General features: G+C 49.3%; 1 protein-coding gene across 1 annotated transcript in view; it reads left to right on the top strand.

Annotated features, from left to right (window-relative positions):
• The window catches only part of LTV1 (LTV1 ribosome biogenesis factor), a 235,808-nt gene extending 214,427 nt beyond the window's left edge, over nucleotides 1-21,381 (top strand). Inside the window, exon 11 of the mRNA XM_086927165.1 lies at nucleotides 20,088-21,381. Within this exon, the coding sequence (XP_086783291.1) occupies nucleotides 20,088-20,201 (114 nt within the window). The 3' untranslated portion in view covers nucleotides 20,202-21,381. The remainder of the gene's footprint in view (nucleotides 1-20,087) is intronic.
• Nucleotides 21,382-23,385: the final 2,004 nt, after the last annotated feature.

Raw genomic sequence — 23,385 nt, 5'->3', positions numbered from 1 at the left:
TTGTGTCCTTTCTCCAACTCCGGACCCAATCTGTACACTTATCTTCCTTTTCTGGCCCCTGCACTTCACTTTCCTGCGGTGTCCCCCAGGGTTCTGCTCTATCTCCCCTTCTGTTTAATCTTTATATGCAGCCTCTCCTGGTCGCTCTCCGTCACTCTTCTGTTACCACTTTTAATTACGCAGATGATCTGCAACTTATCTTTCCTATCGACTCCTCTCCTCTCTCTTGCTCTAATTTCCAAACCACCATGCTCTCCATCTACGAGTGGATGAACTTCAGCCAGCTGAAGCTCAATCCTAGCAAGACAGAGCTGGTCCTGATTGGTGGGCCCCCACATCCTTGGACTCCCAACTTTTGGCCCCCTGCCCTCGCCCCCCCCCCTTGCCCAGTTGACTCCGTGAAGAGCCTAGGTGTTATCATCTCCAGTGACCTCTCAATGCGGCTGCACATTAATGCTGTCACCTCGGCCTGCTTTTTCCATCTTCGCAGGATCGGGAAGATCCGAAGGTACCTATCCCCAGAGGCACTTATTCTTGTCATCTTGGCCCTGGTTACCTCACGTTTGGACTATGCCAACTGTCTATACGTGGGGATTCCAGCATACCATCTTCAACGGCTTCAACTGGTGCAAAACCAGGCAGCCAGATTAATTTTCCAGCAACCCAAACACCAACATGTCACCCCGCTGTTAAAACCCTGCACTGGCTCCCGGTTGCGCAACGATGCATCTTCAAACTCGGCTGCACTATTTTCAAATCTTTTTTTGTTTCTGCTCCTGCTTTTATTTCTCTTTGCCTACACCCTTATGTTCCCCCCGACACCTTAGATCCTCTGCCCACAACCTGCTGGTCGTTCCCAGGCTCAGACGCAAGAAGCATGGTGGTGCTGGCTTTTCTTTCCTTGCACCATCCACTTGGAACTCCCTCCCCCTCCCAATTCGACTCACTTCTGACTACCCCACTTTCCGCAAATCTCTGAAAACTCATTTGTTCCGTCTTGCTCACGGTTAGCTGCCTACACTCCCTGTGTCCTATTCCACGGTCCCCGAGCGCCAAGAAACCAATTGGTGTATGTGCGCGGTATTAAAATTTTTTAACATAACATAACAAAACAAAAAAAGTTTACAATAACCCCACAAATCCACCCCATTTAAAGATGCCCACTTGCTTGGATCCTATATATCACTATGGCTAGAGAAATAGCCAAGGAGTAGTCCATGTTGACAATTCTTGCAATGGACTCAGTTTTGTGGTTTAGAATCGATACACTTTTCCCTATCTGGGGTGACTATTTGTTAAAGTTGTTAAGTCTCACACCCTGGTAATCAAATTCCCAAAATCCCCAAAAATTACCTTACCCTTGATCTTTTTTACAGGCGGTATCATGTATTTTGTTTTATTGCTGTTAATTTCCAATCCGGGGTATTAGCAGAATAGGTAAAATTTCTCCAAACGGATAGATACTTTTTGTGTAGTTTTAAAAAGGAGAAAAGTATTGTCTGCAAACATAAGACCCAGTATTTTATGTCCAAACATTTTAGGGGAATCATTTTTATAGTTTAATAGATAAAAAATACATCCATTTATGTATAACAAAAAGAGAGTAGTGATAAGGGTGTCTCTTTGATGGAGTCCTCTTCTAATAGGGATATCCTCTGTAAATTTTCCACCTAGCCCCCAGCTAACCCTTGCAAAATTCTCGGTGTACAAAGCCCGAATCAAAGACAACAAACCCATGGAGAACCCAGCCGCTCCCTAGACTTCCCAAAGTTTGGCCCTCTTGAGAATGTCAAATGCGGCATGCTGGTCCATGAATGCTACTAATAGCGACTTTCGATCAATTTCCACTGTCTTCCATTTGATGGACAAAAAACATACGACCTGGTCAATTGTGCTTATATTGGCTCTGAACCCTGACTGGAGATGTTTTAACACTTGGTTTGAGGATATTCAAACCTATAAAACTTTTGTATGTTATCAATCAAACTGTTAGGCCAGTAGTTTCCTATGGCTAGCTTGTCTCCCTTTGAAAAAATTAGGATAATTTCGGCACCTTTTCAGTAACTCGGGATAGGGGCTCCTGCTGCTATTGCACTAGACAGGGAATTTACGTAGCTCCCCAGATCTGAAGTTGAAACAAAATAGATGAGCTGAAATTCTGTTTAAGCCGGGGCTCTCCCTAGTTTGTGGACGTGGATTACAGCTATGGGTTCTTCTAGCGGAAATGTCAAGGACTCTCCTCCAGACAATTAAATAGAGACAGATGTTAAAGTGTATTCTTTTGCATTAAACTGAAGTTATATCTGCATTGAGTACTAGGAAATTTGGGAACAGTGACCTAAGTAAATGATACTTGAAACGTCCTCCTTGTTACTGGGAAGAAAAGTTATTTTTTCCTTACCTTTTGAAGACAGCCTAACTTCTGTAGGTGAACGATGCAAAGAGTTGGAAATCAATACAGCATGTGGCTCTGTAAAATTTCTTCTTTCTATTCCCTCAAACACGGTGGAGATATCCTTGGAGCAGGGAATAACCAGTCACCATGTAAATCAGGGAAATCAAACCAGTAGCTCGAATATTCATATTAGTCAATTGAAAATAGGCATCCACTCTACTCCCTTTCACATTAAATGAAAGGAACTGGACCAGCCAATTTGAAAGCATGGACTCCGTTCCACAATTATGGTTGTGGTTTCTCAGTAAGTGGCTGTAGTATGTCCTAGCAAGTAACAATGTGCTGTAGGAGTGACCGTGCATGATATGCTAATTCCTCATGATGCATGGGCAACTGCATGTGGGTCATCATACACGCTCTGCTCTGCTAGAGTGGTAGGCTTGTTTTTAACTCGCAAACTGGCAACTTTAAATTTTTTTAAAAAGTCATCTTACTTGATCTTATTGGCACCACTGTACTTTCTCTGGGACGCTAGCTGCGCACTAATCAATCTGCTACTACGCTTACTTTAGGGACACTTTTTCACACTCCCCGTTCCACCGCGAGCCAGGCTCGATTGTTGTGGAGGGAGTTTCTTTGCTTTTCCTTTCCGCCATTCCAGCGTTCCACACTTCCGGATGGGGTGGAGGAAGCGGTCTAGTGCTCACACTGCTCTCCCCCATAAGACCCGATGTGCTGGCTGACGTGCAGCGGACGCGCGCAGCGGGCGCGCCAAAGGCAAGGTCGTCTGCGCCCGTCTGCGACAGACCGGGGCCAGGGGCCAGTTCCCATGCCCGGCTACTGGTATATTCAGCAGGCAGCAGCTCAATTAGGATCTCTTCAGGGGACGTACGACCTAGATGGAACCTCCAAGGCTGTCCTAGTGCACGAGGGTATATTGACCCACAATGCCAACTCAGCCCGCTTCAGCCACCCTCCACCTCAGAGCGCTGAATTAGCCCACATTAATTTAGATGCGGAAAAAGAGCCTACTGCCTGCACGAAGAAGCCCAGCGATTAGGAAATCCATTATCTAAACACACGGTCCCTTGGGAAACACCAGCTAGAGATATTTTCTCTGATAGATACACACAGGCCTGATATCCTATTCTTGACAAAAACGTGGCTGGCCCCGGATACGATCCCTGACATCTTGGAAGCCATTCTGGATCCCTACTATTTAATTCACGTAAATCGGGAAACTGGTAAAAAGGGCGGGGTGTGGCAGCAATCATTAACCAGAATTCACCTCGCTCACAACCAGACAGATCCCTCATACGGAAAGCCTTACAATCAAATTAGAATCTGCCAAATCCTCTCTGGCATGCGTGATCATTTACCAACCCCCCCCCCCCCCCAATCTATGCCCTCTTTTCCCCATGAATTCGGCGACATGATTGCGCAATTGGTGATTAATCACTCAAGAGTCCTAATAATAGGGGACTTCAACTACTGGCCTGAGGACAAAAATGAATGCATATCCTCACGAGAATTCACGGAAGTCCTTGTTAGCTTAAATTGCACGCAACATGTACAATTAGCCACACACATCAAGGGTCACTCCCTTGATCAAGTGGGGACAAAAAATGTGACCATCTCACAGTTGGCAATCTCCCCTTGTACCTGGTCCGACCACTGTCTGATTACCTTTACAATCTCTGACATCCCTGCTCCCATTATCTCAAAGGCAGGCAGTATGAAAGCAAGAAATTGGAGCTGAGCTTGCCTCGAGACTTTCCATTCTATCATGGTAGATACGGCTCGCCCTACCTACACCGGATCCCTTGCCACCCAAACCAGGAACCTTACAACTTGGTTAAAGCTGGCTAGTGATAAAGTAGCCCCCCTGAAAATATTAAAACTAAAAGAGCTCATGATGCCCAAAGATGGTTTTCTCCTAGCCTAAAAGAACTCAAACTAAGACTCAGAAAAACCGAGCGAAAATGGAGAAGGAATTATAGACCGGAACTCAAATTATCTTATTTGTCCCTCCTCAAAGAGTATAAACTCTCCATTCTCTTTTGTAAAACAAAGTACTTTTCGTTAAAGATACAAAATTCTGCCAATAAAACAAGAGATTTTTTCTATTGTGGACGAATTGACTGGCCCCGGGAGAGTCTCTGCGCAACCAGTACATTCACAACCTCTTTGTGACTCACTAAACCACTACTTCTTTGATAAAATAACCATAATAAAGGCCAGCATCCCGGGCTGTACTAAACCATTTCCCCCCTATCACCACGGAAAACTTCCCTAATCTGATCAACAACGTTAAATCTGGGTCTCCTCTTGACAGTGGCCCACCTCATATTTTGCGGGAAGCTTTCCGCATCTGTCCTGACCCTCCTATCTCTCTACTTAACACCTCCATTAGTAGTGGCACGGTTCCCCATCCTTTAAAAAACGCTGAGATACTTGCGATTCTAAAGAAACCTGGCGCTAACCCTCAAGTGATGAGCAACTATCGCTATCTATTACCTTACTTGAGTAAGATCTTGGAGGCCCACGTGGCTGGCTGTATGAGGAGTCACACCACCTTGATCCCCACCAGGCAGGTTTCCGACCAGCTCATTCGACAGAGGCAGTCATTCTGACAGTCTTGGATGAACTAAGAGCGGGCGCAGATCAGAACTCTCCCCAGGCACTGATACTTCTTGATCTGTCAGCTGCATTTGACACGGTTGATCATAACATCTTGATCGACCGTGTTCGCAGTGCAGGGATCGGTGGCCAGGCACTGCAATGGATCCAGTCCTTTCTGACAGACAGGCATCAATCAGTTCGCCTGGGCAATTTCTGCTCAAAAAAAGGAAAACTTCAATGTGGAGTCCCACAGGGCTCCTCTCTATCCCCACTCTTATTTAATCTGTATCTGCAGCCCTTGATCCTCGCATTGAAGGAAATGGAGGTTCTGGTCTTCAACTATGCAGACGACCTCCAACTAATCTTCAACATACAACCCACTAGCTCCTCAGAGTCCAACTTGAAGTTTGTTATGACATACATCAGCAACTGGATGAGTGCCAACCAGCTCAAGCTGAACCCTGAAAAAACGGAGCTCATACTGACAGGAGGCACCCTCAATGCTTGGAACACCAACTTTTGGCCAACATCTTTGAGCTCCTCGCCAGTCCCCGCACTTAAAGTAAAAAGTCTGGGGATAACGATAAGCAACGACTTATCAATGACTCCTCAGATTAGCTCCGTAGTGTCGACCTGTTTTTTCCTTCTACAGAAAATAAAGAAAATAAGAAGATTCCTCTCAAGGGAAGCACTAACTTTGGTCGTTATGGCGCTCATCATTTCCTGACTGGACTATGCCAATTCTCTTAATGCCAGGATTCCAGCTTATCAAGTCCAGCACTTGCAGCTGATTCAGAATCATGCGGCCAGACTTATTCTCCAACTTCCTGCTCGCCAGCATGTGAAACCAATGCTGAGACAACCCCATTGGCTCCCGGTGAGTCAACGTAGTGCTTTTAAGCTGGCCTGCATTGTTCACAAGGCGCTACATGGAGGAGGCCCCAAGTTTATTTCCAATAAGATCAGGAAATACACTCCGTCCCGCAATCTCCGATCTTCTAGTCAATATCTATTGACCATCCCTAAGTTTAAGCGCGCCAAACACGGGGGACTACGGTTTTCCACTCTTGCACCTCAAAAGTGGAACAAAATCCCTCTGCCAATACGGACAACAAACAAACGCCTCCAGTTCAGAAAACGGCTGAAAACCTGGCTTTTTCACAAGCATACCCCAACTAACCATTTTTTAAAGACAGAGCCCTGCCCTTTCGAAGCGCCAAGAAACCTACCTGGTGTACGCAGCGCTATATAAGCACTTTTTACATTACATTACATACCTGTACTCAATATTCATACTTCGGAGGTAAAGCATGACATCGCCTTTTGCCTCTTCCAAATTGAGATTTAGTAATCGTTCCTTTTTGGAGTCTCATGCTCAGTGTTCTTTCAAGAAAACTGTAAGGAGAGGAAGAACATTAAGCTGACCTGAATCTATAGTTGGTGATCCAGTTATAACTCTGTAGCTGTATATATGAAAATACAGCTTGTGCCTTTAGAATATCAGTACATCTGCTGTGTGATTGGTTGTGTAAAATATATACAATTGACTGACCATAATCACTGAGTTCGAGGCATGTGGGCTGCTGAATTCATATCTGTGCATAGATCGCCGCCTAGTGTTTGGTCCGGATGATTGCACATTATTGTCCTGGAAGAGTCTTCGAAGTATCAAGAGATAGGTGGCTCCTCCCCTGGACTACAGTGCTCATGGGCATCCACTCCATCCTCAGATTGTTTTTTTCCGCCATTGGGTTCGGATGTATATTTGTTAACTCAAGTTCGGAATCGATAAAAAACTTTATATTTGGCCAAAAGGCCTTTAGTTATCGTCGGTATTGTCTTTGCGATCGGTGCCCAGTACTTGTTCCAGCTCTATCCTCGAGCCGGACGTCTTTTCAGCACTAAGGCCCGGTCGATGCCAGAGGCCTTATCGACGATCCATTATGGAACGGAGCCCGTTCAAGAGATGTCCCGTTTGCAACTCCAAGTATCCTCACATCGATGTCCACCCGGTGTGCAACAAGTGCCTGTCTCTGGATCACGATGAAGCCAGCTGTATGGCTTGTTCTCGGTTCCGCTCCAAGAAGGCTATTCGCCTTCGGTGCGCAGCGCGAAAGGAGGCCCAGCAGACGGCACCTGACCCGGTGAACATCTTCGATGCCGAGGAAGATGAGCGAGTCTAGCAGGAAGTTCAAGAGAACCTGTCTGATCCTGCATCGGAGATCGACTCCAGTTACGACGCAGATGTGGAAATGGTCGATAATGAAGAAGTCATCTGCGAGGTACGCGTGCTGACGTCAGTTCTTCTTTTTTCCACGCCAGCCAGCGCAGATCTGGAAAAAGCAGTTCCCTAGTCATTTTTTGACTAACTTTTTGGATCTTTTGATCTATTTCGAAGTCTTCACGACTCCGATGGTGCCGTTAGGGATGCCCGGCTTCAAGCACTGCGACGAGTGCGAACGCCTCATGTCGATTACGGATCCGCACCGCCTGTGCCTGACGTGTTTGGGTGTCGACCATGACGACGAGGCCTGCTCCGACTGTCGGGCCCTCTCGAGGAAGGCCAGGCGGGAGCGGTCCCGCAGGCGACTCGAGATCCGCCAGTCGGCCCCGCGCCGTGTGAGGTCCCGGTCCCACGGGAGGTCGAGGGACAGGTCGCGGGGGCGGAGCCGTCACAGCTCCGGGAGTCGGCGCCACTCCTCCGGGTCCAAGTCGTCAGGTAAGAAGCATAAGAAGTCGAAGAGACATCATCGCTCTTCCGACTCCCCCCGACGCTCGCGCAATGCGGCCGGGGGTTCGGGTGACACCGCCCACGCGGCTCCTCAGGAGTCGCGGGCGCCGCGTTCGGCTCCATACCCCCCCGTCCCTGGGCTGAACGCGACGCCGGAGGAGATAGAGCGCTTCCTCATGGCCATGAGGTCCCTTTCTTCTCCGACGGGTTCCGCAGCGCCTTCGGGCCCAGCGAACCCGTCTGGGGGCCCTAGTGGGTCGGGGGCTGCGACCCCGACGCCGTCGGGTGCTTCGGCCTCGACGCCGGAGGGGACACCACATGGACCGACCCCGGGGGGGGGTCGGAAGGTCCACCGGGGACGGTCCAGCGCCGAAGACGCCGGCGCCGCACGGCCCCACGATCCCGACGCCGCTGCTGCCCTCGGGCTCGGCGCCGCAGGGTTCAGCGGTCCCGGCGTCGTCGGTGCCTTCGGGCCAGACGCCGCAGGGTGCCGTACGGCCCTCGTCGGGCGCTGGACCGTCCCCGGTGGACCTTACAACCCCCCCCGGGGTCGGTCCGTGTGGTGTCCCCTCCGGCGTCGGCCTCGGCCGACGCCGTCCCCAATGCCTCCTCTCTATGGGTTCCGGCGTCGGGACGGGGCCTGTCGGCGCCGATCTCGACGCCGGTCGGGGATTTCCATCCCTATGATCCATCCTCATTCACTTACGACCCTGAGTCTCAGGAGATGGGGGAAGAGGAGGATTGGGAGGGGTCTGAGGACCCTCTGACAAGGGAATGTCAGTCTAGCATGGACTGGACAGGAGACCTTGGGGAGGCCAGTGGCCTGGACACCTCTCCAGACACTGGATTCGTCTCTCCTCCTTCCGTGGCTTCGGAGGAGGGCGCGACATATAGTGTGGTGTTGATGAGGGCTGCTAAGGCGTTGGGCCTTGAGCCTTGAGCTCCCCGTCGCGGCCGTGAGGACTAACCTCCTCACTGAGGTCCTTAAGCCGCAGTCATGCTCCATGGAGCCTATGCTGCCGTTTAATGAGGCCTTGTCGGACGTTCTTTTGGGCACTTGGTCCAGGCCCGCTACAGGTTCGCCTGTAGATAGGAACGTGGCCAGACGCCACCGCCCGGCCCCGGGCGACCCATGTTTCCTGTCCACCCACCCCACCCCTGAGAGTCTGGTTATCCAGGCCTCTAAATCCCAGACCGCCTTCCCGACGGCTCCCCCGATCGGGAATCCAAGAGGTACGAGGCCTATGGCAAAAAGGTGTTCTCGTCCCTCAGCTTGGGACTGCGGTCTTCCAACACCGCATGCCTCTTGGGCCGTTACACCCATTCTATATGGGAAACGGTGGCGGAATTGCTGCCAGAGTGTCCGTTGGAGGTACGGGCCAAACTCGGCCAAGCCCTAGTGGAGGGCCGGGACGCAGCGAAGTATTCGATCAGGTGCGGACTGGATACAACTGACTCGCTGGGCAGAGCGATGGCTACGACGGTGGCGATTCGACGCCACGCCTGGCTCAGATCCGCCAACTTCTCGGCTGATGTCCAGAATACCCTCATGGACATGCCGTTCGATGGCCGTCGCCTCTTTGGCGACAAGGCAGACCACGCGCTTGAGCGCTTTAAGGACTCCAGGGCTACGGCCAAGTCCGTAAGCCTCTCGGCCCGCGCCAGCAAGTGGGTGCCTTTCGCGGCCAAGGAAGGGGCGTCCCCACGCGTGCCGCCAGCCACTCGCCGCAAACTGTCGTACAGCGCGGCGGCGGCCGTGGAAACCGCCGTGGAGGCAAGCGGAGCCAGTCCACACCTGCCCCCGCAGCATCCGCCTCTAAACCCTCCTAGTCCGTGCTTTTCGGCCCATGTGACGCCAGTGGGGGGCAGGGTTCGCCATCACCACTCTCACTGGCGCACAGTCACTTCGGACAGGTGGGTGCTGCAGATCGTCCGAAGGGGCTACTCCCTCCCCTTCGAGACGACCCCTCAAGCCATGCAACCGCAACACCACCGCATATCGGGGGGATCATTTGCGGCTCCTGCAGGAGGAAGTTTCGGCCCTCTTGGCCAAGGGGGCCATCGAGCGCGTTCCTGGGCCAGAAGTAGGTCGTGGTTGCTACTCCCACTACTTCCTGGTACCCAAGAAGGGCAAAGGGGGCCTACGCCCTATCTTGGATCTGAGGAACGTCAACGGCTTCCTCCGGAAGGAGAAGTTCAAAATGCTGACACTGGCTCAGGTCTTGGCTGCCCTAGACCCAGGAGACTGGATGGTAGCGTTGGACTTGCAGGATGCGTATTTCCACATCCCCGTCCTGCCGGCCCACCGGCGTTACCTGCGGTTCACGGTAGGCCTCGAGCACTTTCAGTTTACCGTGCTCCCCTTCGGCCTTACCAGCGCCCCACGGGTGTTTACGAAGGTGATGGCGGTGGTCGCAGCTCACCTACGCAGGTTAGGGGTTTCAGTCTTCCCCTACCTAGACGACTGGTTGTTAAAGGCGGGCTCGCCCCAGGCAGTCGTCAACCACCTCCAGACTACGGCGGATCTCCTGCTCCGGCTGGGATTTTCCATCAATGTGCCGAAGTCACACCTGTGCCCCTCTCAGAAGCTCCTTTTCATCGGAGCAGTTCTCGACTCGGCGCAGTTTCGGGTTTATCCGCCCGAACAGCGGGTTCGGGATATACAGGCCCTGATTCCGATCTTCGGGCCGTTATCCCGGGTTTCGGTCAGGTTGACGCTGCGGCTTCTGGGGCTGATGGCCTCCTGCATCCTTCTGGTGCATCACGCACGGTGGCGGATGCGGGCTCTGCAGTGGGACCTGAAGTTTCAGTGGGCCCAGCACCGGGGCAACCTGTCCTACCATGTCCTGATCTCGGAGGGCACTGCGAGACAGCTGCAGTGGTGGCTCACGGACCGCGATTGGATCAACGGCAGATCCCTCTCCCTTCTCCAACCGGAGCACGTAGTTGTGACGGACGCGTCCCTCCAGGGCTGGGGTGGCCACTTGGGAGAGGCGGAGATCAGAGGACTCTGGTCTCAGGCGGAGTCCCGCCTCCATATCAATCTGTTGGAGCTGCGGGCGATTCGTCTGGCACTGAAAGCATTCCTCCCGTCTGTCCGAGGGAGTGCAGTGCAGGTGTTCACGGACAACACCACCGCCATGTGGTACTGCAACAAACAGGGCGGTGTGGGGTCGTGGACCCTATGCCAGGAGGCTCTGCGCCTCTGGCAATGGCTGGAACATCAGGGCGTGACTCTGGTGGTTCAACACCTGGCAGGTTCTCTGAACGCCAGGGCGGACGAACTCAGCCGTCGGTGCTCGATGGATCACGAATGGCGTCTGAACTCGGACGTGGCGCAAGGCCTCTTTCTGCGTTGGGGAGAGCCTTGGTTAGATCTATTCGCCACCGAAGAGAACGCGCAATGTCATCAGTTCTGCGCGTTGGAATTTCCAAGGCGGCACTCGCTCGGAGACGCTTTTCGTCGCGAGTGGAGCTGCGGTCTGTTGTACGCCTTTCCGCCTATACCTCTTCTGCCCAGAGTGCTGAAGAAGATCAAGCGCGACCAGGCACAAGTCATCCTTGTGGCTCCGGACTGGGTACTGGTATCCCGAGCTACTCAGTATGTCAGTCGATCCCCCGGTTCGTCTGCCTCTTCAGGAGGACCTTCTGTCGCAGCAGCAGGGGACGGTCCTCCACCCGAACCTGTCCAGTCTCCACCTCCATGCATGGAGATTGAGCGGCGACAGTTGAGGCCATTTGACTTGCCTCCTGAAGTTTGCAACATCATTCTGGCAGCCAGGCGTCCCTCCACAAAAACGGTATACGCCTGCAGGTGGAACAGATTTGTGGCATGGTGCACAGCAAAGGCTGTGGATCCTCTCAATGCCCCTCTCTCTGAGATTCTTCTCTTCCTTCTTTCTCTTGCCCAGCAGGGCTCTGCTCTGGGCACTATCAAGGGCTATCTTTCGGCTCTTTCAGCCTTTCTGAGGCTGCCTGACCAACCTTCTTTGTTCAAGTCCCCTATAGTAAACAGATTTCTGAAAGGCATCACTCATACCTTTCCTTCTGTTCCTTTCGTGATGCCTCAGTGGGACTTGAACCTGGTTCTAACATTTCTGATGTGCGCTCCCTTTGAGCCACTTCATAACTGTCCACTTCGCCTTCTTTCTTTGAAGACTGCCTTCCTGGTAGCCATCACCTCTGCCAGGAGAGTGAGTGAGCTCCAGGCCCTCTCTTGTAAGCCTCCTTTCCTTTCAGTCCATCCGGACAAGGTTGTTTTGAGGACTAGGCCCTCCTTCTTGCCTAAGGTGGTCACGGCCTTCCACATGGGGCAGTCCATCACATTGCCCACCTTCTTTCCGCCTCCGCACCCCTCGGGAGAGGAGGAGAGGCTCCACCGTCTGGACCCAAAACGTGCGCTCTCGTTCTATCTGGATCGCACACGCCAGTTCCGGGTGGATGATCAACTCTTTGTTGGGTACGCGGGCGCTAAGAAAGGGAAAGCGGTGCACAAGAGGACCATTTCTCGATGGATTATCATGTGCATCCAGGCGTGTTACTCCTTGGCAAAGAAGGAACCACCTGTTGGACTGCGGGCTCATTCCACTCGAGCCACGGCCACTACAACTGCCTTGGGCCGAGGTGTGCCCTTGCAGGACATTTGCCAGGCTGCTACGTGGGCTTCGTTGCACACGTTTGCGAGGCACTACTGCCTGGACAGTCAAGTCCGGAGGGATGGCTACTTCGGCCGTTCCGTCCTCCAGGACTTTCTGGTGTGAATATTGGTTCGCAGACCCACCACCACGGGGATGGTATTGCTGGGGTATCTATTCTAAGGTAAGGAATCTATCACTAACGTGTCTCTTTCAGATGCACAAGTTACTACTTGTGTAACGATATATCTGTAAGAGACATTAGTTAGTGATAGATTCCTTACCGACCCACCCATCCTCTCCGTTCTGCGAACCGATATCTAGGGTTAAGGTCATCCCCTTTCAGGGCCCTAGTTTCTTGGCACCAGTGTCGGTTTTTGTCATGGCTCTGCGCTTCTGGCGCGGAAAAGCTGTGGCTAAGAACTGACATCAGCATGCGGAGGCGGCGTCTAAGTACTCCGACGACGTCATCACGGCGCCCACGACGCCGACGACGGACGCGGAGCCGCAGACGACGCCTACCGACGCGCAAGGGTACTGCTACGCAAAACTTTCCGGATCCAGTCTGACGCCTGGGGATATTCTAAGGTAAGGAATCTATCACTAACTAATGTCTCTTACAGATATATCGTTACACAAGTAGTAACTTGTGCTACGGGGGCCGAGACCAAAACACTCGATAAGGCTCAGGTCGAGGGATCGCCACATGGCCTTACCCGAGATCAAACGCTTGGTTCTACAGCCTCGCATCAAGGCCGGGCTACGGACATTTCCAACAAGCCATCGGTTGACCGATCGAAATCGAAACCAAAAGCATCGGTGTCTACAAAACCGAAAGCACCGGAAACGAAATCGAAACCGAAAGTGCGTATTACTTTGGTCGAATCGAAGGCTTCTGAATCATCGGCACCGACGAAACAGAAGAGTGTTATCGACCCGGGGAGGTCGCTAAAGGGTGTCGAGCCGAAGGCCGGGGCACCAAAGAAAATGGTCAAGGACGTCGACCCGAAGAAGTCGGCGCCGAAGGCCGTAGACACTAACAAGGGACTCGAAACTCAGAACGTTCTCGATCCTAAACGTCGACTCGACAAGGCTAAGGGCAGTAAAGACCAAGAGTCCAGGACTAGCAGTGGCTCTAAAGACCCCGTCGAGTCAACACAGCCATCCACCTCTTTTTCGAAGCAGGTGTCGGACTCGCTGCAACGCATTAAAGAGAAGGCTGTTGCTGTCGGGCCGAAGGACACTCCACCCCTGAAGCCAGTCAGTAAACCTCCGAAGTCGTCGGCACCGATTCAGTTCACACTGCCGCCGAAAGTGGTACCTAAGGCGTTCGCCCCTAAGACGGGAGTCGAAGCAGCCAAAAAGGTGTCCATGGGGCCAAAGCCTACAACTACGGAAGGGGCCACCAAGCATCGACAGCCTCCGCAGGAAGATCAGTCGAGGCAATTCATCGACGCTGAGACGGGTAGACTTTCCATTTTCAAGCGAAAGATCGCCCCAGAACAGCCTATGGGGTCATATAAAATTCCATTGAAGAAAAAGAGGGATTCTGCTAAGGCACCTCTTCTTTTTGAACCTATACAACCACATTGACAAGACACTGCTCTTATTTCACCCACATACTCAGATGTGGATGTAGGGGATGGTGACAATGAGGATTACAGTTATCCTGTAGACACTGATCCAGAAGATCACACTGAACCCTGGACAGACGCTGTTGACCCAGGGGATCCACAAACTGCCCCGGACAGTCATGTCTATGCTATTAAAACCTCACCTACAGAAGACACTGCTGCGTTTAATGCACTTATTGAGAGGGCAGCAAAAAATCATGATGTCCAGCTCCATGCTGACCCTATTGAAGAGGACTTTTTGTTTGACACCTTCTCAACCTCAGAGAGAACTGTCAAAACTCTACCCATGCTAAAAGGTGTCCTAAAACACGTTGAAGACATCTTTAAGGAGACCGCCAGGGTAATAAACCCCAGAATTGAGAAAAAATACAAACCAGCACCTGTGGACACTACGTATATCAAGGGACAGTTGCCGTTGGACTCTCTGGTTGTTTCCAATGCCCGCAAAAGAGCGAACTCGCAAACAACGGGGGATGCTCCTCCCTCTGACAAGGAATCTAAAGTGCTAGAAGCATCAGGGAAAAGGGTGGCAGCTCAAGCGGCCAATGTCTGGCGAATCTCCAACACACAGGCATTCTTAGCCAGATATGACAGGGCTCATTATGATACACTCGAGACCCTGTTGCAACACTTGCCAGATGAGTACAAGGAGGCAGCAGAGATGCTCATACAAGAAGGGAAACTTATATCAAACGCATCTATTAAGTGTGCGCTGGACGCAGCAGACACTGCAGCCAGGGAGATTAATACAAGTGTGATGTTACGAAGACATGCCTGGCTGAGAATCTCCGGCTTCAAGCCCGAGATACAAACCACCATACTCAATCAGCCGGTTAACCCTGATCACTTATTTGGCCCAGAGCTGGACACCACCTTAAAAAAAATTAAGAAGGACACAGAGACTGCAAAGTCTATGGGGGCTCTACAGTCGCAGCAGTTCAGAGGTGGTTCCTTTCGTCGCTCCAACAATAGAGGAGCTTCCAGAGGCCAGCTGTCCCAGCAGACACAATACAGTAAAGGAGGCACGCAGACCACCTACAACAAACACAATAGGGGTGGCTATCGTGGAAACAGCACCAAGGGCAGAGGTTGTTTGAAACAACAGCTCCCGATCCTCTGCCACTAACAAACAGTGACGTCTTGTCACTGCCCCCCGACCATACCACACCGGTCGGGGGGAGACTACAACAGTTCCTGCCGGTCTGGAAATCCATCACTACAGACAGGTGGGTGAGGCAGCTTATCCAGTACGGTTATTGTCTGGCGTTAACATCCACTCCACCCAACATACCCCCAAGACACCGTCCTATGTCCGCAGAGCATTTACAATTATTGCAGCAGGAGGTAGTCAGCATGCTGCAAAAAGGAGCCATAGAGCTCGTGCCTGTGGAACAAAAAGGGACAGGGGTGTACTCGCTGTACTTCTTGATCCCAAAAAAGGACGGGTCCCTCAGACCCATACTGGACCTCAGGCCCCTAAACCAGTACATTCTATCAGAACACTTTCACATGCTCACATTACAGCAGGTTCTACCGTTACTCAGTCAGGGAGATTTCCTCGCAACACTAGATCTGAAGGATGCATAATTCCATATACCGCTACACCCGTCACACAGAAAAAATACCTCAGGTTTACCATTCAGGATCAGCATTATCAGTTCAAGGTCCTCCCTTTCGGAGTGACGACAGCACCCAGGGTGTTTACCAAGTGCTTGGCGACTGTGGCTGCACACCTACGGAGACAGAACGTTCACGTCTTCCCTTATCTGTACGACTGGCTAATCCAGGCAAAGACGGCCCAGCAATGTGCTGCTCACATGTCCCACACCATTCACCTTCTTCACGATCTGGGGTTTTCACTGAATTATCCAAAGTCCCACCTTCAGCCCGCCCACGTACGGCAGTACTTGGGCGCGACAATAAACACTCTGGCAGCCAAAGCACAGCCAAATTCAGTGAGGATCAACAGCATGCAATTGCTGATACGGAAATTCAAACCACAACACTCGCTTCCAGCACGAGTGTTCATGCAGTTGATAGGCATGATTGCCTCCTGCATCTTCATAGTCCCGCATGCTATACTACACATGCGTCCGCTTCAGGAGTGCTTAGCACGTCAGTGGAATCAGGCTCACGGACAATTGAAAGACCTAGTGTTAGTGACCGGTCGCGCATCCAACTCTCTGCATTGGTGGAATCCACAAAACCTTTGCAGCGGCCGACCGTTCCAGGAGCATGTGCCACAGATTATACTGACGACGGACGCATCTCTCCAGGGATGGGGAGCTCATGTACTCCACTACACAGTACAGGGACTATGGACAGCACAGCAGAAGAAGATGCACATCAACCTTCTGGAACTGATGGCTATCTTCATGGCAATGAAAGCATTCAAGGTTCATTTGTGCAACAAGGTTGTGTTGATCCGGACGGACAACATGACGGCCATGTACTACATACAGAAGCAGGGAGGTACACACTCTCCACAGTTGTCTCATCTGGCTCAGAGCATGTGGAAGTGGGCCAATCAGAGAAACATCTTCCTCATGGCAGAACACCTCCCAGGCAAGGACAATCAGATGGCGGACCTGCTCAGCAGGCACAGCCACCAGATGCACGAGTGGGAGATACATCCATCAGTACTCCACCCGTACTTCCAGCAGTGGGGTCATCCAGAGATAGACCTCTTCGCCACAAGGGAAAACGCAAAATGCCAAAGCTTTTCCGCCAGGTTCCCACACCCACAGTCGCAGGGAAATGCAATATGGATGAACTGGTCAGGCATATTTGCGTACGCTTTTCCCCCAGCACCACTAATACCGCTAGTGGCACGCAAGCTGAAGCAACACTCGATGACTCTCATCCTGGTTGCTCCAACATGGGCACGCCAACCATGGTACACCACGTTTCTAGAACTCTCTGTGGTACCGCATCAAAGGCTGCACCTCACGCCCAGGCTTTTGACGCAGAGCCATGGCGACATTCAGCATCCAGATCCGCAACCGCTCAACCTGGCGATCTTGCTCCTGAGGTCTTAGAATTTGGCTACCTCAACCTGCCTCCTGACTGTATGGATATCATAAGGGAGGCAAGAAAGCCCACCACTAGAGCATGTTATGCGGCAAAATGGAAGCGGTTTGTCATTTATTGTGCCAACAACAACATTAATCCGCTAGATGCATCTACTCACAACATCATCTGTTATCTGTTACATCTATACAAATGCAATCTGGCCTATGCTTCCATTCGTATGCATTTATCCGCAAAAGCAGCTTATCTCCAAAACAGGCAGCATCTCTCACTTTTCAGAGTGCCTGCCATCAAAGCTTTTCTGGAGGGACTCAAACGAGTTATTCCTTCCCGACACCCACCAGCACCTGTATGGAACTTGAATGTGGTCCTCACCAGACTGATGGGTCCACCTTTTGAGCCTCTACACTCATGCAAGATACAATTCTTGACATGGAAAGTGGCTTTCCTAATAGCAATCACATCGCTACGACGAGTTAGTGAACTTCAGGCACTAACTATCCAGGAGCCATTCATACAGATTCACTCCAACAGGGTGGTACTACGCACTAACCCTAAGTTTCTGCCTAAGGTGATTTCACAGTTCCATATCAATCAAACTATAGAACTGCCAGTGTTCTTCCAGAATCCTGATTCAGTGGCAGAAAGAATGCTCCACACACTAGATGTCAAAAGAGCTCTAATGGACTACATAGATAGGACAAAAGATTTTAGGAAAACAAAAGAACTGTTTGTTGCCTTTTCACCACAACCCAAAGGCAACCCCATTTCCAAAGCAGGTATAGCCAGGTGGATCGTTAAGTGCATACAGATTTGCTATCATAAGGCTAAGCGCACATTAACAGTTCCCCCGAGAGCCCACTCCACACGAAAGTTGGGGGCCTCCAAGGCTTTCCTTGGAAACATTCCTTTAGAGGAAATCTGTAGAGCAGCCACATGGTCTACCATACACAAATTTACAAAACACTACTGCGTAGATGTGCACTCCAACAGCAGGCAGCTGTAGGGCAGGCTGTTCTAAAAACACTTTCTCAGACTGCTGCAACTGGCACAGGCGGTCGCCGCTAATTGAGGGACTGCTATATATTCTATGCACAGATATGAATTCAGCAGCCCACATGCCTCGAACCGAATATGCCACTTACCAGTATGCATCTGTTCTTGTCATGTAGGGCTGCTGACATTCATATCGCCGCCCTCCTCCCCGGGGCCTGTAGCGGCTGCAGCACTCAGAATTACTCTTACCATGGTCATCACTTACTGTATTACACTCCATCTCTGCCACAATGGCTAAAAACAATCTGAGGATGGAGTGGATGCCCATGCGCACTGTAGTCCAGGGGAGGAGCCTCCTATCTCGTGATACTTCGAAGACTCTTCCAGGACAACAATGTGCAATCATCCGCACCCAACACTAGGCGGCGATCTATGCACAGATATGAATGTCAGCAGCCCTACATGCCAAGAACAGATGCATACTGGTAAGTAACATATTCGTTCCAGTCCGCAGCAAAGAATACCCAGTCATAAGCAAAGAGTAAACAAATAGGAATCAAGGAACTCATTCTGGTCTGTGGGGTACCTTTCTGAAACCCCTGCCTTAAGGTTTCACGGGAATACTTTTATCTGGCATGATAATAAATACGTTTTTATTGCTAACCGTGACTTAAGGACCTGAGCCTACTGGGTGCTTGTCAGCCACAATACAATGACTTGTCATTATATCATTGCCAAAAATCGACCCTCAGATCGCAGTTAAGACAGAGTTACCGGCTTAAAGTGTTACTGCTTAGCTGCTTCAGTTAACATGTATCTACAACCTTCCCTACTTTAGAATGTTCTTCCTGCTGTCTTGTCCTACCCATTACATAGCAATGAGGTGACCCAATAACCTGAAGGACCTTACAAAAGTGTGATACATAATAGTGGTCCACACAGAGAGAACACCAAAAAAGGAAAAAGCCAGACTAATTAACTTATCATACTTTTCATTTATTCATAACAACCTCCTGTGCTCTGAAAAAGGGAGTAAACTATTTCTTCTATTGATACAAGAACATGTAAAACAATATCAATTCTTATCAAACACACAACGGAAAAAATGTTTTTTTAATGAAAACCAACTACATAAGAACATTATTTTCACTTAGTTGCTCCATAGGAAAATGAGAGAAAAGAGTGCCCATCGGTGGAATTATAACAGAGAAATAAAATGGAGAAAATAGACCTTTAATATAGCTCATAATCATTAGAGAAGCATGCCCATTTATTTTCCAGCACACATCTGATCTCATTGATAACAGGTAATTTATTAAATCCTAATTTCCCCCTTAAGGACCAAATAACCAATCCAGGCTGTGTGGAGTGTCGACGTTTCGCCCCAGCGAAAGGGAGAAGGTCAGTCTAAGCCTCAACAGCAGGTCTTCATCAGGACTGGGTGACTGAGTGGAAGGGGACCAACCTATGACGAAATCCATCCGGCTTTTCATCTGCAGGGAATTTAATCAGAACTCTTACATAAAGTGGCAGTGAAGAAGGATACAAATGAATGTTCCTGCATGAGTTCCCTCAATAAATCTACGAGCCACTAGAGCTTAGAAAGGTGCCTATAAATTGCACAAAACCCTTCAAGCTCCCAGTCTACTTTGCAAACTTTACTCTGACTGCCCTAACCAGTCTGCCCCCAATATTGCTTGCTGGCCGGGGCGCACAGTCATAAGCCTATTTGGCCTGCGTGATGTGCCATTTGACGGGTTCCAGCAGAAGGAACTAAAGCATCTCAGATCTGTGATATAAGCACCAGTAAAAACCACCAGCACAAACTAAGTTGCAAGGAGGTAAGCACAATATAATTGTGACGTTAGACTAACTTCCACCCTCTAAATAGTTTTAATTACATTTTGCCTTTATCTTGGTGCCTATTCTCAACGATGTTTGTGTGATGTTAGAGGTGAAGGTGAGGTAACCTGTTACATTCTTTTTTCAATGTCTAAAAACACGTTTGTGAAACAATATAAATAGTTAATACTTTGGCTTTACAGGAACGCCGAATGGAGAAGAAAGCCAATAAAGAAGCCTTCAAGGTAGAGAAGACGCGACAGGAGAAGGAGCAGCTGAATCTGCGAAAGAACCTCCAGTGTCTCAAGCTGGCATAGCAGTTGCTTGCAGTGGACATTTCACTTCAGGTCTTTACGTTTCTGCCGTTGTACCAGAACAGAAGACATGGATGTTTTAAAGGCACAAAAAAGCAACATGAACCTTAAATTACTTCTAAGAAGTAATCTCATCAGACTTGCTTCAGATTGACACTTTTCATTGTAACAAGCAGTCCTGATTCTAACCAAAAAAACAGTGTAAAATAAGTATTATGTTTATCTGAGTTTACAAAGACGTTGTCATGAGTACGACATCCTACTTTTCTATAGAAAGGATGGGAAAAATTTGATTTTTGAGTTATTTCACCATCAAACATGGCGTGTCACAGGAGAAGAGGGCAAGTTTGCTTGCAAATCAAAATATTTTGTTTGTTTTCCCCCATTTTTTATGCTTAAAAATATCTATTTCAAACCCTAATATAATAACAGTATTTGAAAGTTGCAGGTTGTCACTAGAAAATGATACATTTTAACGTATCACACTTTTCCTTTTTTTTTTTAAAGTCAGCATCAGCATTGTAACATACATGTGTAAATTGGGAAGATAACATAACCTGTATTCATTTTATTCATATATACAACCCTGCATCAAAAGTCTGCGATTACCACGGCCGCACACCCATATGAAGAGAGAAGTGTCTGGACTCAACAAGCGCTGTTTGAATTCAATAAGCACTGTGGAGAAATTTGTTTCTGTGGTTCCAGTTAGCCACTGTGGCAATAAATTGTGGCGAGCAAAGCTGCCTTTGCAGCTGACTAAAGCAAGATGGTGACACAGTGCGAAATCACTATGGTTGTATACTTGGGCTTAATACATGGGGCGTTTACAGGCTGCTTTACGATGAAGAAATGAGAGAAAATTTTAATATTTGATCGAAAACTGCTTCCCACCTGTTTCCCCTAGAGTTCTATTTTGGGCAACATATGTCTAACTGGTATGAACAATGTTCACTGCAGATTCACAAATGTTTTGTTTTACACTCTGGTATGGACCCTCATCAAATGGTTACATGGCTGTCCAGACTGCTAATGCAGAAAGTATGTGCTCTGTGGCGTATTCTGGGTATTTCACTGTGCTTTCAGAATAGCACCATAAACTTTACATGGTGATTGAATTGACTCCTTCATTTTCAAACACAGGATAATAAAATCACTGCTGTACTTCAGCGACATTTATAAACGTCTCTGTTATTATTTTGTTGATCTTCTCTGTGCGGTTGTGTAAAAACTCTGATTTCTACCATACTTATAATTTCTTAGTGAAATGGCGTGCAGAAAAGTAGTTTTTTTAAAAACACATTTTATTTGTCAAAACATCACATATGACACAGAGCTCTGTGACCCAGAAGCTTCTGCCGCATCAATACATATCAATCGAATTTGACCATTTTCATATATTTTCAGGAGAACACCCCTAACCCACCCCCAGCACACTGTCGACCATTCCAGACCAAAACATCATATCACTGACTGCAATTGTACAATTGTAACACATCAGTACTTACAAGGTAGCTATTGTGCCGTACATCCATAGAAAGGGAGATGAAAAGAACAAAAGAGAAAAAGAAAATAATAAAGACAAGTGGGGAGGTCATTCTGGGTCTCGGTGCCGGTCCACCTGTGGCGGCTCGAGCTCCAGGCCACGATAGTCCGCCCAGCGCTTCCAGATCCTAAAATGCTTTTGGGTGCACCCCCTGCCCACAAAGATTGGGGTCTCTAGACCCATACAGAAATCCAGACCATTTTTCCAGGCAGAGACAGAGGGTGCCACCGCTGCCTTCCAAGCCCTAGCAATATCCCTTTTCGCCAGGGTAAATCCCAGTAGCATGAGATGGCGCTGGTAAATGTTGCCTCCAATCCCTTCCATAACATGCAGGACTAGATTTGGTGAGTTTGCTCCAGAATCGCGCTAAAGCGGAGCAGTGCCAGACAGTATGCAACAGGGTTCCTTCCTCATGTTCACATCGGCGACACACTGGGAAGGCCACCAAACCCGCCCTGCAAAACCTAACTGTGGTATAATATACCTGGTGGAGGTACTTGAACTGGATGAATGATGGGCTCATTGCGATGGCCGCCCCTCGTGGAGAGGTCTCCATCCAGTCTTCCTCTTCCATCTGACCAACGTCGCTCTCCCAAGTCTCCCTCAGGTGCTGTAGTGACGGGGAGAAGTGCGTGACTAGGGACTGATACATTTTAGAAATCTTATGGTCTTGGAGGTCCCCCATAAACACCTTGGCCTCCACCGGACTGAACTCTGCCAGTGTCTCCAACCCCGCCAAGCTAGGGAAAAGAGCATGACGGAACTGTTGATACTTAAAAAATTGGGTTTTTCGGCATCTGGAAGTCTTACTGGATATCTTGGAAGCATTTCAAAACCGGTCCCCTCATAACGTCACCCAGGGTAGAGATCCCAATGTTATCCCAGTCGCGGAATCCTGATAGAGCAGCCAATTGTGGTAGGCGTCCATTATGCCAAAGAGGGGTTTCCCTGGTCAGTCTGTTCCACCAACCCTTCCTCCGTAATGAGTGCCTCCAGATCTGGAAGACAGTCCACGTGGCAGACTTTTGTTTTTAAAGGGCATTTGCATATTTAATAGCAACATACTTATCATATTTACTGTAATTTGGTGTGGTTGGCTTTATTGCAGTACATGATGTCCTCTTTTTCCCGCTTTTCCGATGAGAAATCAATCTGTTGTGTTTCAGATGGTAGAGAACAGACCCCTGGAGTAGAATAAAGTTCATTTTAGATGACTAAACCAGCTTTATCAGGACCAACTGCTGTCTTCATTAGCCACATCCTTCACATTCAACCAATTGGTTTTGAAACCGTTTGGGACATACATGCAGTATCATTGTATGCAACAGAGTTTGAAAGCCCACCACTGTATGCTGATAATGCCACATCTTGGTAATTGATGATGGTGTAGCATTAGCAGTATCAGATTCACCACGAAAAAAAAATAAGACTTTGCTAATATTAGAGCCACTAGTGCCCCTGTTGCATATTTCTATCAATATTGCAGAAAGTGGGAGAAGACTGATTATCTTGAATTTTCATTTTGTTTCTCGGTAAGAGACAGATTTTTTTATTTGGCTCAATTTGGTGAAACTCAAGTGCTGGAAATCTGAGCCAATCAAAAGGAATTCAATATTTAACGTGATCGTGTAATGTAATGTG

Source organism: Lissotriton vulgaris, chromosome 6 (genome assembly GCF_964263255.1).
Source record: "Lissotriton vulgaris chromosome 6, aLisVul1.2, whole genome shotgun sequence".
Classification (NCBI taxonomy): domain Eukaryota; kingdom Metazoa; phylum Chordata; class Amphibia; order Caudata; family Salamandridae; genus Lissotriton; species Lissotriton vulgaris.
Note: the sequence above shows the minus strand (reverse complement) of the source record. Positions and strands in the feature narration are given on the sequence as shown.